This window comes from Notolepis coatsorum (assembly GCF_963971535.1).
Source record: "Notolepis coatsorum genome assembly, chromosome: 19".
Classification (NCBI taxonomy): domain Eukaryota; kingdom Metazoa; phylum Chordata; class Actinopteri; order Aulopiformes; family Paralepididae; genus Notolepis; species Notolepis coatsorum.
In genome coordinates this window covers 63,998,691-64,015,052 of record NC_140183.1, presented here as the reverse complement: position 1 = coordinate 64,015,052, position 16,362 = coordinate 63,998,691, and the positions used below count along the sequence as shown (strand labels likewise).

Sequence of the window (16,362 nt, the reverse complement as noted above, 5' to 3'; positions counted from 1 at the left end):
AAATTTCACTTCACGGCATCTGTGTACAGCATAAGGCTGAGCCCGAACGTTCGAACGTTCGTTCGTTACGCTGACATTCGGACATTAATTAATGGGTTCGAACGTTTGGTGAAAAAAAAATAAAGGAGGCGCACAGGGTTGAAGCGATGTGAAGAGGCGGCGCTCGGCTCAACCAGTATGGTCTGCCGGGCTGCTGCTGGCCTGTAGCTGGATACTATTGTCTCAAGCAGAGTTCTCAACCAATGCAATAGAACAATTTTGATTGACAGGCGATTCTGCCAATTACGTCACACCGCTTGCACCCGCCTCTGCCGTTACCACCAATCGGCAAGCATTTATTAGTTTTTTACTTCCGGCAATGCCGCCATTGATCTGCTTGCGAGAAGCACAACAGACTTACCGTAGCTAATACGTTAGCTCCCCGCCGAGAACGTAGATGAGGATGACCAAACAAGTCATAATGATTTTACTGCAACGAATGTTATAATAAAACAAAGCCTTTCTATACATGTGTCTGATTGAAAACTTTATTAACAGACTGCAGAATGGGTACAACTCAGGGCTCTTATGAGCAACGGAAGCCCAAGGGGACGGCTGGGGGGAGCACCATGGTTGACCGATGCCCAGGACAGGCGCGCATCCGTGGGGTAAGATGGCCGGTGAGAGCGCGGCGCGGAGCCAATGGCAGTGACATGATGGGAATAGCCAGACTCTGAGGACGAGTGCTTGCTACTTGCTATATTTGGGTAAATAATATGCTGATGTTATTGAACGTGTAACACTAACTATATAACGTTAATGCCACAAAACGAATGCCTTTGTTTATCTAGCCCCTTACGTGACTGCGGTGTGCAAGGGCTATTGTTTATCATAAGTAGTAACTTTGATGCAGTAGATTGTTTATTTTCTTCTGAGTGCTTTGTTTAATTACATGTTTACATGAACAGCCACCACTGTAAACAACATGTTTTTCACCAATAGACTATGCAATGCCGCCCTATGTAGGATCTATAATAATAATAAAAAAAAAAAAAAAAAAATATTAAAAAAAGAAAAAAAAAGTATTAAAAAAAAATCTATTCAAAAATTTAAAAAAAAACGAACGTTCGAACGTTCGTTCGATAAACCCTGGCGAACGTTCGAACCCTAAAAACAGGGTTCGGGGACAGCCTTAGTACAGCAATGTTTAGTTTTTTTTACTTATTGTATAGTTTGTATAGATCATTGTGTATTGTTGCTTACAAATCTACTACAGTTGAGGAGCCGGAGAAAACAAGCATCTCACGTTTTTCTGAATGTATGTACATTTTTAAAAGCTGTGACAATAAAATAATCTGAATCTGAAAATGTTCAGAGCAAGCTTCGTATTTGGTTATTTGTGATACTGTGTATACACGCAATGCAAAGTTATTGCCACGTTTTCTTTCAAACTATTTTGGCCGCGGAGGTCAACAAATGGTTACAGTTTACAAGGCACTTGGGCGTGCAGTACAGGTGTAGAGACAGCTCTGCGTAGGAGTGGTCTCTCATCCTGGAAACCCAGTAGTAGCTCATGAATATTATCGAGTGCTGTTTGGCACCCGAGTCACGAGGAGATCGACCAGAAGTATAACCAGAAATGTTTTCCCTAGATTATTAGCGAGATCTGCTCACAGGCTTAAACCCTTTCACTACCACACCTTTCATTACCACACTACTGAAGGTTAACTGTCTGTAGTGTGGTGGTGAAAGGTTAACCTTCTGTAGTGTGGTGGTGAATGGTTAACCTTCTGTAGTGCGGTAGTGAAAGGGTTAAATGGTCATCTAGAGATGAAAGACACGTGCCTGTAAAGTTCCAGGGTTAGATTACGGATTTTATGGTAGTCCAGCAGGAATACACATGTCTCTTTCATCTCCATCCATCTCTCCTTTCCTGGCTACTATTGTGTTCCCTCTCTCTGGTGCTGCTGATAAAAGGAATGTAACACAAGCAGAGGAGAGAAAGAGGAGAGGAGAGTAGATGGGATGAAGAGGAGGAGAGGAGAGGAAGAAGAGAGGGGGAGAGGAGAGGGAGAGGAGAGGGGGAGAGGGAGAGGAAGAGGAGAGGGGGAGAGGGAGAGGAAGAGGAGAGGGGGAGATGAGAGGGGCGGAGGAGAGGGAGAGGAGAGTAGAGGAGAATAAGAGGAGAGGGGAGGAGAGGAGGAGAATTGATGGAGAGGAGAAGAGAGGGATATGAGAAGAGAGGGAGAGGAGAAGGAAAAGAGATGGAGAGGGAGAGGAGAAGAGGGGGATAGGAGAAGAGGATGATAGGTGAGGATAAGAGAGGAGATGAGGAGGATAAGAGATTAGAGGATAAGAGAGGAGGTGAGGAGAGGGAGAGGAGATGAGAGGATGAGAGGAGAAGAGGGTGAGAGGAGAGGATAAGAGAGGTGATGAGAGGAGATGAGAAGAGAGGAGAGGAAGAGGAGGGGAGGAGAGTAAAGGAGAGGAGAGGAAATGAGAAGAGAGGAGAGGAGTGTGTGTGTGTGTGTGTGTGTGTGTGTGTCTGTGTGTGTCTGTATGTGTGTCCAAGGGAGGGATCTTGATGAGTACATCAGATGATTCACTTTAAAAACAGTGACACCCTTTAGTTGAGACGTTTCAACGTTCATACATACAGTATCAGAGCGCGCTCTCTCTCTCTCTCTCTCTTACACACACACACACACACAACTATCAAAACATTACACTTTCCAGACATGATCTTTGCTCTGAGATGACACGACCTATGTGACTCCTCCAAGACAACATGCATCTCTCACACACACACACACACACACACACACACGCACGCACACACACCTATCAAAACATTACACTTTCCAGACATGATCTTTGCTCTGAGATGGACAGAAAACATGACCAATGTGACTCCTCCAAGACAACATGTTACACACACGTACGCGCACACACACACACACACACCACACACACAGGAACTCAGTGGCTAAAGGAGGGAGTGTGAAGTGAGTGTATCTAAACAGTCGGTGTTGTGTAGCAACATTGGGAAACAACCCAAGCAGAATAATGACTTACAGGCTGTCCACAGGGCCAGTGCATTGTGGGGGATGTCAGCATGGGCGGCGGACTGGTTCTGATTAAATAATCTCTCTCTCTCTCTCTCTCTCTCTTATTCACTCTCTCTATCTCTCTCTCTCTCATTCTCTCTCTCTAACTCTTTCACTGCACATATGCACACAAAACATATACACTGAATCACGCCCGCTTGTAAAAACCCATTACAAGTCTGGGGCGTTTATTAAAAAGAAAAAAGGGAGAAAATGTCAAGTCTTCTGGAAGATGTGGTCATGGAAAAGTGTGTTTTTCACGAGACCACGCTCACTCTGATCCGCCCAAACACACTGTCACATACCGTCTGCACATGGGCAGAAGAGATGAAGACACACATGTAGACACACACACACACACACACACACACACACACACACACACACACACACACACACACACACACACACACACACACACACACACACACACACACACACACACACACACACACACACACACACACACACACACACACACACACACACACACACACACACACACACACACACACACACACAACACACACACACACACACACACACACACACACACGTCAGAATGTCCATTCCTCCTCCAGCGCGGCCACCAATAACTGAAAATAACCACAGGCATGTTTCCACTCAGAATCTCAGCAGCTGCATCAGTTGTGATGAATCCATTCACTGAGTTTTTCTATACCGGTAACCTGTCCTTCCACAGACACACACACCCACGCACAGTTAATACACACCAGCCCAGATTTGCACACCCCATTATTACCCACCATCATGCGTAGTTGCATGGACACACACACAACGCCACGTTCCCCTGCTCTGTATTGACTCTGTCTTATCTCCTAATTGGAAAAGCAGATAGACGGAGAGGAGGCTGAGTGAAAACACACCTAGTAATCAACTCTAGCTCAAAGACTAAAACCCATTTCACGGATCAATGTTCACTTTCTCTCCTGCCTATCTTGTGCCCGTCCGTCCGTCCGTCCATCCATCCATCCATCCATCCATCCATCCATCCATCCATCCGTCTGTCTATCTGTCTGTCTAAGCCCTCCCGCCGCTGATCTACATTCCTCAACTGGAGCGAGGAGGTGGGGCAGTTGGCCGGGACCCGCTCTAACTAGCCCCGACACGGTCTGCAGGCCTGACCCGGGCCTGGCTGTCCCTCTGGCCCCGACATGGTCTGCAGGCTGCAGGCCTGACCTGGGCCTGGCTGTCCCTCTGGCCGGCTGGGGGGAGGGGCGCTCGGCAACCTTTGGCTGACTGCGGCAGGTGGCAGGTCTCGACCCTCCTGTAATGCGCCGACACTCTTATGGAAGACACACAGAATGCCACAGGATGATTGCTATCGATCGCCTCGGGAACGTGATGGAAGGCCCCGGCGGGTAATGGAGTAAAACATGCGGGAGGAGATAGCGGCCGCACGGCGACACCGATACATACAGTAGATGGGCTGCATTTATATAGATCTTTTATCCAAAGCGCCTTCAGATTCATCGATAGATAACTTACATATTACATATACAATATGATACTGTAAGGAAGGGGCAGGACCAGATAAGCGTTTGCTTCATTCTGTCCCTTCTCGAACAAAACCATTGTCTTGAGCTATGCTGATTATTGTATTTTATTTTATTTCGTTTTTTTTTAAACTTAGTTTGTTATTTTTAGTTATTACAAATTTTGTTTGTTTTATGGTTGAAATGCTCGAGATAAATAAAGATAAAAAAAATCGAATCAAATAAAAGATTCAGATAGTTTAATTTGCTATATGCAACAAGTACAATGGAATTCCTATTCTCCGTTAACACATTGGCCGCCATGCATTGTACCCATCTTTGGGCCCAGTCTGCCAGCGCTGTAAGCCTATGGAGATGTTTACCTTCTTTGCAGGGCTATAACTTTTTAAATATTTTAGCTATATCGACATTACTATGGCCCATTCAACATCGGGTATCTATCGTTCCGGATGTGGGAACGTTATATTTTTTCATTCATACATTGTTGTGTTAATACCGTCGTGAATATAAGTATGTTTTTAAGGTTTTCTGCAGTATTTCCTATAACGCGAGTTATAGGCCCCGACGCATATGATAGATTATCGATTGGCGTTTCTTTCCTATACACGCTATATATATTTTTTTTTAAATGTATATGATCGGTATACATTATGCTTCATCATGCGTGAAGGAAAGGGGGGGGGGGGGGGGGGGGGGTCGTTTATAATTCCTTGATCGTCAGTGACGGCTTTATTTAGTATGTGTTGATACGTTGATCAGATTGCAAACAAAGAAATGGACAATCAAGTTGAAAATAATGTTAGATTCCTCTTACCGTTCGCAGATGACGGGAGGAAAAATATTCCAATTATTTGACGTCGATCTGCTAGATCCATTTCCCGTTTGTATGACGCAATAAACGCCGAAATCATATTGATTATTGTTATATATTATTGCGATCCCAATGCACTCGAGTGTGTATCTAGACCCACGTTACAATATATCTCTGGCGGAGGAATTTCCCTGATGCACAGAGCGCCACTTCCGGTTTGGTGTGGAGTGTAATTCGCCCGAAATCCACCAGGCGGCGGTATTGAGGCGTTGCAATATCAGAACACAGGGTCCAGCTGCGTCCCGGAGGGAGGCTGGATGAATTATGAATGCCATGGCGAAAAAATGAAATATTGATCCCAAAAACGAGTTCCCTCGTTGTTGGCGCACAACGCATGGCGGGCAATAACGAGTATACTCGTTGTTGGGTCCAAAGTGTTAATGCCTAGCTCAAGGGCACCGGTTAACTGTCTGTAGTGTGGTAGTGAAAGGTTAACCTTCTGTAGTGTGGTAGTGAAAGGGTTCAACGGGAACTTAAACGCCCCCGACATACATGTTATTCCTATGGCCTTAAGACTGTGAACAACTCTGTGCCAAACCCAAAAACTAGAGCGCTGAAACTCAAATGTGTGATGTCATCGGGTATAAAGTTATGAAGCGGCTCCATAGACGATGAATCGGGAAAGATAGTCAAGCTGACACTGAGCACCCAGGGGAATGTTCTGAATTATACGGGTACATTTTCTCTTTCAGGACTGAGAACACTCATTTGCTCATTTGGTTATAAAAATAGCTTTACAGCTTCCGTTCACTCACACACCGACGGCGGAGGCAACCATGCGAGGAGCCGACCTGCACGTCAGGAGCAGTTAGGGGGTTAAGTGTCTTGCTCATGGACACTTCGACACGCTGCCCGGGAGGAGCGGGAATCGAACCGGGAACCTCGCTATAGTATACTGTCGATCCAGTAAATGCAATGGATCGTACTGGTACCCGCTGCCATCCAATGTCTCACCTGTCCGACCAGACCCTCACCTTGAGAACATTCCCCTGGGTGCTCTCAGTGTCAGCTTGACATTTGAGTTTCAGCGCTCTAGTTTTGGGGTTTTGGGAGTTGTTCACGATTAGTAATATCTTTTGGACTGTCTTAACCCATTGAATCCGGGAAACACATTTGTGTGTATGCAGGCTATATAATGCATTATTAGCAGGTGTTTCAGGTCTAAATGGGTTAACTAGGGCTGTCAGTTTATCACGTTAATTAGATTAATTAATTACACAGCAAATGATCGTGTTATGAAAATTTACAAAAAATTCATTAAAAAAAATGTATTATAATTTTTTTTTTTAATCTCATTCAGACTTTTTTTTTATATGTCCATTTGCATGTTCTTGGTATCTGATTCTAGGGACATCTATGGATCTCAGGGAATGTATTCCCAGTGTCAGAAATACTGTGTCTGTTACTAGGCTTGAGTAAATTGTAATGAACCAAATGAGAATATCAATTAAATGTTTTTTATCTTTGACTGTGAATAACACCATGCAAAAATTTACCAGACCTGAAAAAACTAAGCAAATGAATAAATGGAAGATGATTAAACAGAAGGTTTTGTAGATACAGTACTGAATTCTGCCATCCGGACACATGCCATTTGAAATATGATTATAGAATAATAGAATATCAGGCATAAAATGGTTATGTGATTAAAATGTGATTAATTCGATTAATTAATTACAAATCCTGTAATTAATTAGATATTAATTAGATTTAGAATTAGATTTTAATCGCCTGACAGCCCTAGTATTAAGTTAACCCCTTAACATATCCAGCGCCAAGCACAGCGAAAGTCGTTATTGCCCGCCATGCATTGAACGCCAACAACATCGTACGCCATTTTTGTAATCAATATTTCATTTTTTCGCCATGGCATTCATAATTCATCCAGCCAACCTCCGGAGCTGCAGCGGGACCCTGAATGAGATTGCAACGCCTCAATACCGCTGCCTGGTGGATGGTCGGGCGAGTTACACTCTCAAAACTGGAAGTTGTGATCGGTGCGTCGAGGAAATCCCTCCGGCAGTAATATCTTGCTACGGGACTACAGACAAACACTGGCGTGCATTTGGATCGCTTCCATAACGCAATAATCGATATGATTTCGCGTTTATTGCGCCATACAAACCGGAAATGGATCTAGGCGATCGGCGTCAAATAATTGGGATCTTTTTCTTCCAGTCTCATCGGCGAACGATAAGAGGACAGTAACGTTATTTTCAGCCCGATTGTGCGTTTCTTTGTTTGCAAACAGTCTGATCAATATATCAACCCATACTACATAAAGCCGTTACTGACGATAAAGGAATTATAGACGACCCCGCCCCCCCTTTCCTCCACGCATGATGAAGCATAATGTATACCGATCATATACATTTGAATTTTTTAGTTGTTGAATTTTTTTATATAGCGTGTATAGGAAAGAAACGGCAATCGATAATCTATCATATGCGTTTGGGCCTATAACTAGTGTTTTTGGAATTACAGCAGAAAAGCTTATAAACATACTTATATTCAAGACGGTATTAACACAACAATGTATGAATGAAACAATATAACGTTCCCACATCCGGAACGATAGATAATCGATGTTGAATGGGCCATAGTAATGTCAATATAGCAATAACATTTAAAAAGTTATAGCCCTGCAAAGAAGGTAAACATCTCCATAGGCTTTCAACGGTGGCAGACTGGCTATATTGATGGGTACAATGGCTGGCAGTCAATGTGTTAAGCCCGAGCAGTCCGGTACCGGACCGACAATAATTTCCTGCCATAAATAGATCAATACAGGCCGTATTAATTAATGTGGTGTTTTTTCTTTGAATGTAGCGAAGAGTAAAGACCCTAACCCTATCAAAACAGCAGTCAAAGTGTATTCTTTTCAGCACTACGTTTGTTTACCAATGATTTGTGTTATAGTGTTATATGAATACATATGAGTTTATAGAAATCTCAGCGCATTGAGTCAGAAACTGGCGGATATTGATGCGAGGAAATGGCACAGCCAAAAGTGAGTGTAGTCTTTTGAAAGAAGAGACCCAGGTCTTTCGATGGGCTTTCGAATTTCATAAAACTACACTACCCAGCTCACGCAAGCCCCTGTCAAACTTGACATACATTCTGGTTAAACATTCTTTTTCATGATTATTTGATTTGATTTGATCTTTATTTATCTCGAACATTTCAACCATAAAACAAACACACAAATTTGTAATAACAAAAACAAAAAACAAAACAAAAAAAATATATATATATCTTCCTAGACATGGAAGCAATAGTTCAAGACAAATGGTTTTGTTCAAGAAGGGACAGAAAGAAGCAAAGCTTATCTGGTCCTGCCCCTTCCTTACAATATCATATTCATATATAATTAGTTATCTATCAATATATCTCACGGGTCTAACAAACCTGAAAGTTATTGCCATAAAATAGAACATAGTTAGTTTCTTTACCTTTCTGTGAACGTCTAGAAAAAACACGTCTCAATTGGATGAAAAATGGTAGAGCATTTTGCATTATAAAAAAGTTACTGGCCATAATAAAGTCATAATAAGGTAATTTATAGGCCTGATATTCTACATTCTATATGATGATGAATCGTTTATTTTCGGTCTTTGTTTACAGATCAATCAAAAACACACTTGTGTGAACTTTCAATTATTTTTATTTTTAAATAATCACAAATGTACATATTCAAAGTAAGCTCACACACAAAATCCAAACTCAATGACAGAAAAAAGGAATAGGCTGAAGCACATGCTTATTTTTGCAATCCTTTACAATTCTTAAAAACTAAATATACTTTAATATAAGAAAGAAAAACTTGGAATATGCTGCAAGATATAATACAAAAATTATAATTTTAGAAGAAAAAAAAAGTTTGATGTTTTACTCAACTGTACTCCTGAATTATTTGATCCTTTAGGGCCTTTTTAAATCTCCCCTGAGAAGTACACAACTTCAACCCGTCACTAAGGCTATTCCACAATTTAACTCCCAAAATTGAAACACATCTAGCTTTTACATTATTCATATTCATTTCAATGTGTATTATGCATGTGTCCGGACGGCAAAATTAAGTACTGTATCTACAAAAACCCCTGTAAATCATCTGACCTTTATTAATTTGGTTAGATTTTTTGTACACTTGATCTCAGGGGTGCTGAATGAGCTCAGTGGCAATTTTCCAAGTCTGGTCAATGTTCGCATGGTGTTATTCACCGTCAAAGATGAAAAAAAAAAATAATCAAAATTATTTATATTATTCTCCTTTGGTTCATTACAATTTACTCAAGCATAGTAACAGGCACAATATTTCCGACACTGTGAATACATTCTCTGAGGTCCATAGATGTCCCTAGATAGTTGTAGAAGTGGAGCAATCTTCCATTTACTTGTGTACTTATGTACTTTTAGGCGAATTTTCTGAAAATATGGCTAGGGCTTAAGAGGTTAAGGCCATAGGAATTACATATATGGATTCTTAAATTGGGGGGCGTTTAGTTCCCGTTTAAGTGTAGAGAAGAGAAATAACTTGGGGCAGCGGTGGCCTAAAGGTTAGAGAAGTGGGTTTGTGCCCTTGAGCAAGGCACTTCACCCCCAACTGCTCCAGTGGAGTTGCTCAGTGGCCAACGGTGTCACGACTGTGGTTGTACTGGGCAGTGAATAGGAACTGTGTGAGTGTGAAGCAGGGAGTTGCTGAAAAAGAGCATTTGTGCTCCGAGAACCTACCCTGGTAAATAAAAAATAAAATAGATAGTTAGCAAAGAGGCAAAGCGACAGAAACGAAAGTTGGAGAGAGAAAGCAGAGAGAAAGAATCAAAAGCAGGAGCAAGAAGAAGAGATGACAGAATGGGGAGAGAGTAGACATGTAAAATTGAGCGTTCAAGGATGAATGGACGGACCGATATGTCTTTATTCCTCCCACAACGGGGGCCGAGCCTGTCCGTCTCACACATACCGAAACTGGGGCAATTATAAAAGGCGGCCATGTGAAGCGCCGCCATGAAGCGAAAGCACAGATCTCTTGAGCAAACAGACCCCACAGAGGTCAGAGGTGAGGACACGGAAAATAAACCGACCCAAGAGCCCACAGTGTGATCGATCCACCAGGGTGTTCACTAGAAGTAGCATGGATTCCGGAGTCAACAAGAGCACTTTTTAAAAGTTATCTTATAATGCAGTCTGCTTTTCCTTTACTTTAAGTAGTCCTTTTGGGGCAGTGGCTCAGGAGGTCTGGTAATCTGAAGGTTTCCGGTTCAATTCCAGATCCTTCCCGACAGCGTATCGACGTTGTAAGATCAAAGTCTGGATGCAACAAGATTTCCTCAAAAACTGAACTCCTCCTCGTCGGCTCCAAGGCCACCCTAAGCAGAATCATCGACGCCACACTCACCATTAAACCTTTCACTGCCGCACTACCAAAACGGTTAACCCTTTCACTGCGACAACACACAGAAGGTTAACCCTTTCACTGCCACACGACAGAAGGTTAACCCTTTACTATCACACAACCGACGGCAACCTTCTGTCGCGTGGCAGTGAAAGGGTTAAAGGCACCACCGTCTTCCCCCACAGGTGCGCAAACCATGGCCTGGTCCTTGATCCCACCCTCTCCCTCAAGCCCCATATCCGCCAAATTGTCAAATCCTCCTTCTTCCACCTTTGCAAAGATCAGATCTCTCTCTCTCCCTCTATCTCTCCCTCTCTCATCTCCTCCCGTCTTGACAGCTCCATCAATAGACTCCAGCTGGTTCAGAACGCATCCGTCTGACTTCTAACTCTCCCCCCGGATCAACTACAGAATCCTCCTCCTACCACCCCTCTCGGGTCTCTCAGATCCACTTCAGCCTGCCTTGTCTCCATCCCCCAAGTCCCACTTTCACAGTTCCGAGGCCAGAGCTCTTCTCCAGGGCAGCCCCCAGGCTCTGGAACTCTCTCCCCCAAGACATTAGAGACTCAGAGTAGTCCCTCTTGGTTTTCTAAATCCCTCCTCAAGACGCGTCTCTGCTCCACTGCTTTCTCTTAGCCAATCCACCCCCCCCCCATCCATCCTTGTGTGTTTGTGTTATGTCCGCCTGTTGTTTGTCCTTAGTGTAAAGCGACTTTGAGTTCTAGAAAAGCGCTATAGAAGTACAATTTATTATAATTATTTCAATTAAGTAATATTTTTCTTTGACATTTGTTTTCTTTATGCGAGTAGAATCTATGAGGCTCACCTGAGCTCGCTCTGCAGCAGAGCATCTACAGTAGGCACCACTGGGCCAGCAGAGGGCCATTTATCATGCTAGTTATATTCTCAACCTTGATTTATGCATCTATCGCTCCACAATAACTAGTTCCTCATGACCGATCAGTACTGAAAACCAGTCGCCTGTGATGGATCTCCCAAGCCATCGGGGCAGACGTTCTGTCGTGTCATTCGTTGTTACTACTGTTGGTGGAGCGTTAACCGCGTTAGGCGACGCGATTCATCACCGCCGGTGACAAGCCATTCCATGCCGAGCCACATAAGAGGTTAGTGTCAGGGATAAAACATGACAGCAATTAGTGGAAAGGCAGCTTATGTATACAATCAAGACTCTTCATACTTGTTCATACTTCACTGTTCATACTTTTTGCACATTACTGCTCGATTGCACAGCCCTGCTAAATATTACATCACACTGTATTGTTATTTTTATTCTAATTAGTGTATATACTTGACCACATTGTGCACAATTGTACAGCCCTGGCCTATTTTATTTTATAATTATATTGTATTGTGCTTCTATTTTAATTTAGCTTATATTCCATTTGATTTGATTCTACACTTTTATTTAATTCTACCGTAATTGTCTGTCCATTTAACCCCTTCACCACCACACTATAGAAGGTTAACCCTTTCACTACAGACGGTTAACCGTCTGTAGTGTGGTAGTGTAGTGTGGTAGTGAAAGGTTAACCTCCTGTAGTGTGGTAGTGAAAGGTTAACCTCCTGTAGTGTGGTAGTGAACGTGTTAACCCTTTGTAGTGTGGTAGTGAAAGTGTTAACCCTTTGTAGTGTGGTAGAAAAAGGTTAACCTTCTGTAGTGGTAGTAAAAGGTTACCCTTCTGTAATGTGGTAGAGAAAGCGTTAACCTTCTGTAGTGTGGTAGTGAAAGGTTAACCTTCTGTAGTGTGGTAGGTTAACCCATTAGCTGTTACAAATGGCAATAGCTACTCTTCCTGGGGTCCACACAAAACGATAAATACAAACAAACAACATAATTAAGAATAAAAACAACAAACATACGAGACAATATACATAACATAATCAAACATAATTCACCCCACACCCCACACCCATCCAACCCAACTCATACATTAGCATTATACCAAAATATTACAAAATGACTAGTAAAATGATTTATTTTTATATATATCAAGCATTGTACCTGTACCCAAAAGTAACCTTTTTACTTTCTTTTTAAAGCTTTCTTTGCTTGTTGCTTGAGTAATTTCATATGGCAACCTATCCCACTGTGAGATGGCCCTATTCATAGCAGTTATTTTCTAGGGCTGCAACGATTAGTCGACATAATCGACGACGTTGATCATAAAAAGTCGATGCGTCAATTCTTTTTTTTTTATATAATTTTTTTTTTTTATATAATAATTTTTTTTGCACTACCTATCTTTGTGAAAGTGGCTTCTCAGCTCTGGTCCAGCTAAAGACAAAGCAGAGGAACAGATTGGACATTGAGCATGATAGATAGATAGATATCTATCTGCTTTGTCTACCATCACCCCAGACTTTGAGACTCTTGTCAGGAGCAAACAACATCCCCAGTTATCCCATTAGTTCCCTGGGATGTTAAGCTAAGAAGTCTGCTAAGAAGGATATATTATTTATTATTATATTTATATATTTATTTATATATTTATTATATATTATTATTTTATTTCATTGTGTTTTTAGCCCTAGTTGCACTTTTGTTGCAACCCCAGTTATCCCATTAGTTCCCCCAAACTTACTGTCGGTCTGTTATGTTAAGCTAAGAAGTCTGCTAAGAGCCCGGAAAAGGAGCCACGCCCACAGGAAGCAGAGATGGAGGGTGTGACAGAAATAATCGTTCAATTAGTCGACTAATCGAAAAAATGCATTTGATCTCGGTAGAGGAATTTGAAACATGACCCCTGGTAACTTGCCTTGTCCTGTGCTCATGTCTGTCTTGGGAAAAGGTTATTCTTGAGTACAGGCAGTTTGGTTGTTGTGAAAGTGTTAACCCTTTGTAGTGTGGTAGAGAAAGGTTAACCTTCTGTAGTGTGGTAGTGAAAGTGTTAACCTTCTGTTAGGGCTGGGCGATAAAACGATAACGATAACTATCGCGATAAATTATTTCCTCGAAATAAACATGAAACGTGGTCGCAAAGTTTCGATATATCGATTTTCCAAGCTTGGCTCCGTTCAGCCTCGGCTCAGCACACTCACTAACAACAACCAACGTTATGTGATGACGTGCTTACGCACAACAGCTAACAACCAATCAGTGAAGGAGATGGCCGAGAGCGAAGTAGACCCGGAAGGAGACCCAGAGGTAGGACAACAAGGCTTGCTAGGCTAATTAGCTTGCACGGCGGTTTTATATATTTACGTGCCGAGTATGTGTGTGGCGTGAATTCTGAGGCCACGTTTATAGTAGTGGGGGTATACAGTGGACGTCGTTTCAATATATTGTGGCGGAAGAGAGTATTGTGTCATATTTAGCACATTGTCATGGAATACACCGCTTAGATACAACAGGCTGGCTAGGATAACTAGCTTGCACGGCACTGTTTTATATATTTACGTGCCGAGTATGTGTGTGTTTTGAATTCTGAGGCCACGTTTATAGTAGTGTGGGGTATACAGTTTGTTTCAATATATTGTGGCGGAAGAGAGTATTTTAGTGTCATATTTATTGTCATGAGATACTCCGCTTGTCGGCTAACTGCTAACGTGCGCGGACTGATGACGACATCAACTCGACTTGAGACATTCGCAGCAGCATAAGAAGTTAATTAAACTTGACAGACATTATATCGACGATAATTATCGATATCGAATTATATGAAAATAATTTTATAATTTTATCGCGATAACGCTTTTGGTCATATCGCCCAGCCCTACCTTCTGTAGTGTGGTAGTGAAAGGTTAACCTTCTGTAGTGTGGTAGTGAAAGAGTTAACCTTCTGTAGTGTGGTAGTGAAAGGTTAACTTTCTGTAGTGTGGTAGAGAATATCGAATTCCTTGTATGTGTAAAGTACTTGGCAATAAAGACCTTTCTGATTCTGATTCTGATTCTTACCCTTCCAGACGCACGTCCGGCAGCGTGCGGTTGAGGGCGATCATTTCCGAGGCCATGAGGTTGAACTGGTTGATCTTAAACATCTCCTTCATCTTCTCCTGGTTCTCCTTGGGGATCACGACTGGCTTCCCCCCCTCCCCGGGCCCGTCCCTGGGCTTTACCAAGGGATCTAGAGTACACACACAAATATATATATAGTACACACACACAAATATATATATAGTACCTAGGGCTGAGCCCAAACATTCGAACGTTCGGACCTTCGTTCGTTACGTTGGCATTCGAATTCTAAATCAACATTCGAATTTTAAATGTTTAATAAAAAGAAAATTATTTGGATTATTAAAAACAAAGGTTTGAACGTCTGTTCAAAAAACCCTGATGAAGTTCGAAGCCCAAAAACAGGCTTCGGGCTCAGCCCTAAAGTACACACACAAATATATATATAGTACACACTGTTTTACTTAAGTACTGATTGTATTGTGTGACCATTTATGTCATAACATATGCCAACCATGAGAGCTATTGGATAACTGAATTTCCCCAAGGGGATAAATAAAGTATCTATCTATCTATCTATCTATCTATCTATCTATCTATCTATCTATCTATCTATCTATCTATCTATCTATCTATCTATCTATGAATTGGATATGGTAATCCAATTGGAATTGGATTGAAATGGTAATTTGCTAAACCCGATAAATGCCATCCTTGGAAAAAAGGACTGTTAAGACATTAAGCCCATTCTGAATCCTGAACCAGTTGCGTCACAAAAGTCGCTATTGTCCATTGAAAATGCATTGCAAGATGGCGCTAGAGCGCACGTGTGTGTGTGCGTGCGTGCGTGTGTGTGTGTATGTGTGTGCACGCTCACCCTCTCTCCCCGGCAGTCCTCTCTCCTTCTTGTCATCACACTTGTTGCACTCGCTGAAGTAGAGCAAGATGAACATGTCCAGCATCACCCACACCAGGGAGGTGGCCAGGACCACCTTACAGTAGGCAAACCTCCGCATTCTGGAGAGAGAGAGAGAGAGAGAGAGAGAGAGAGAGAGAGAGAGAGAGAGAGAGCGAGAGACACACACACACACAGATGGAGTGAATGAGAAAATATGGGGACTGCAATATTAAAGCTCTTTCAGAGGTGCGATATGGAGCTCTGAGCCACAGACACGATCACAGGCTTTACAAAAGCTCTGCAGAGGAGCTCTCTCTCTCTCTCTCTGCCCAAGTATCCTCATCCAACTGTCTGTCTGTCTGGCCTGTTATCAGCAGCTCTCTAAAGGTCATCTCATTCTCCACACTTCCACAAAATAAATACTGTGTGCCGTGTTTGATTTGTCGTAATTGAGAAGGTCCCAGATGTTGTTGACTTGACATACATCCAGTGGCATCTTTCCACGGCTAAACATGTTTGAGAAATGCAGGTTTCAATCTATGTTGTTTAACAGTTGATATCTTCAGTCCTGTTTCAAAATGCGCAAAATACAGTATATATTCAAGCTTACAGACAAGTAGCCGGAAACAACAAGTGATATATTCACTTGTCTACTGAGATCTGAGATATTCTTCTTCTTCTT

At 42.3% G+C, this 16,362-nt stretch overlaps 1 protein-coding gene across 2 annotated transcripts in view; it reads right to left on the bottom strand.

The window, feature by feature from the left end:
• The window catches only part of galnt1 (UDP-N-acetyl-alpha-D-galactosamine:polypeptide N-acetylgalactosaminyltransferase 1), a 221,260-nt gene that overhangs the window by 30,832 nt on the left and 174,066 nt on the right, over nucleotides 1–16,362 (bottom strand). For both annotated transcript variants that reach the window (XM_084337059.1, XM_084337060.1), the window contains exons 4-5: nucleotides 15,660–15,799; nucleotides 14,783–14,951 (exon numbers count right to left, since the gene is read on the bottom strand). In XM_084337059.1, coding sequence (XP_084193185.1) covers nucleotides 14,783–14,951; nucleotides 15,660–15,799 — 309 coding nt within the window. The remainder of the gene's footprint in view (nucleotides 1–14,782; nucleotides 14,952–15,659; nucleotides 15,800–16,362) is intronic.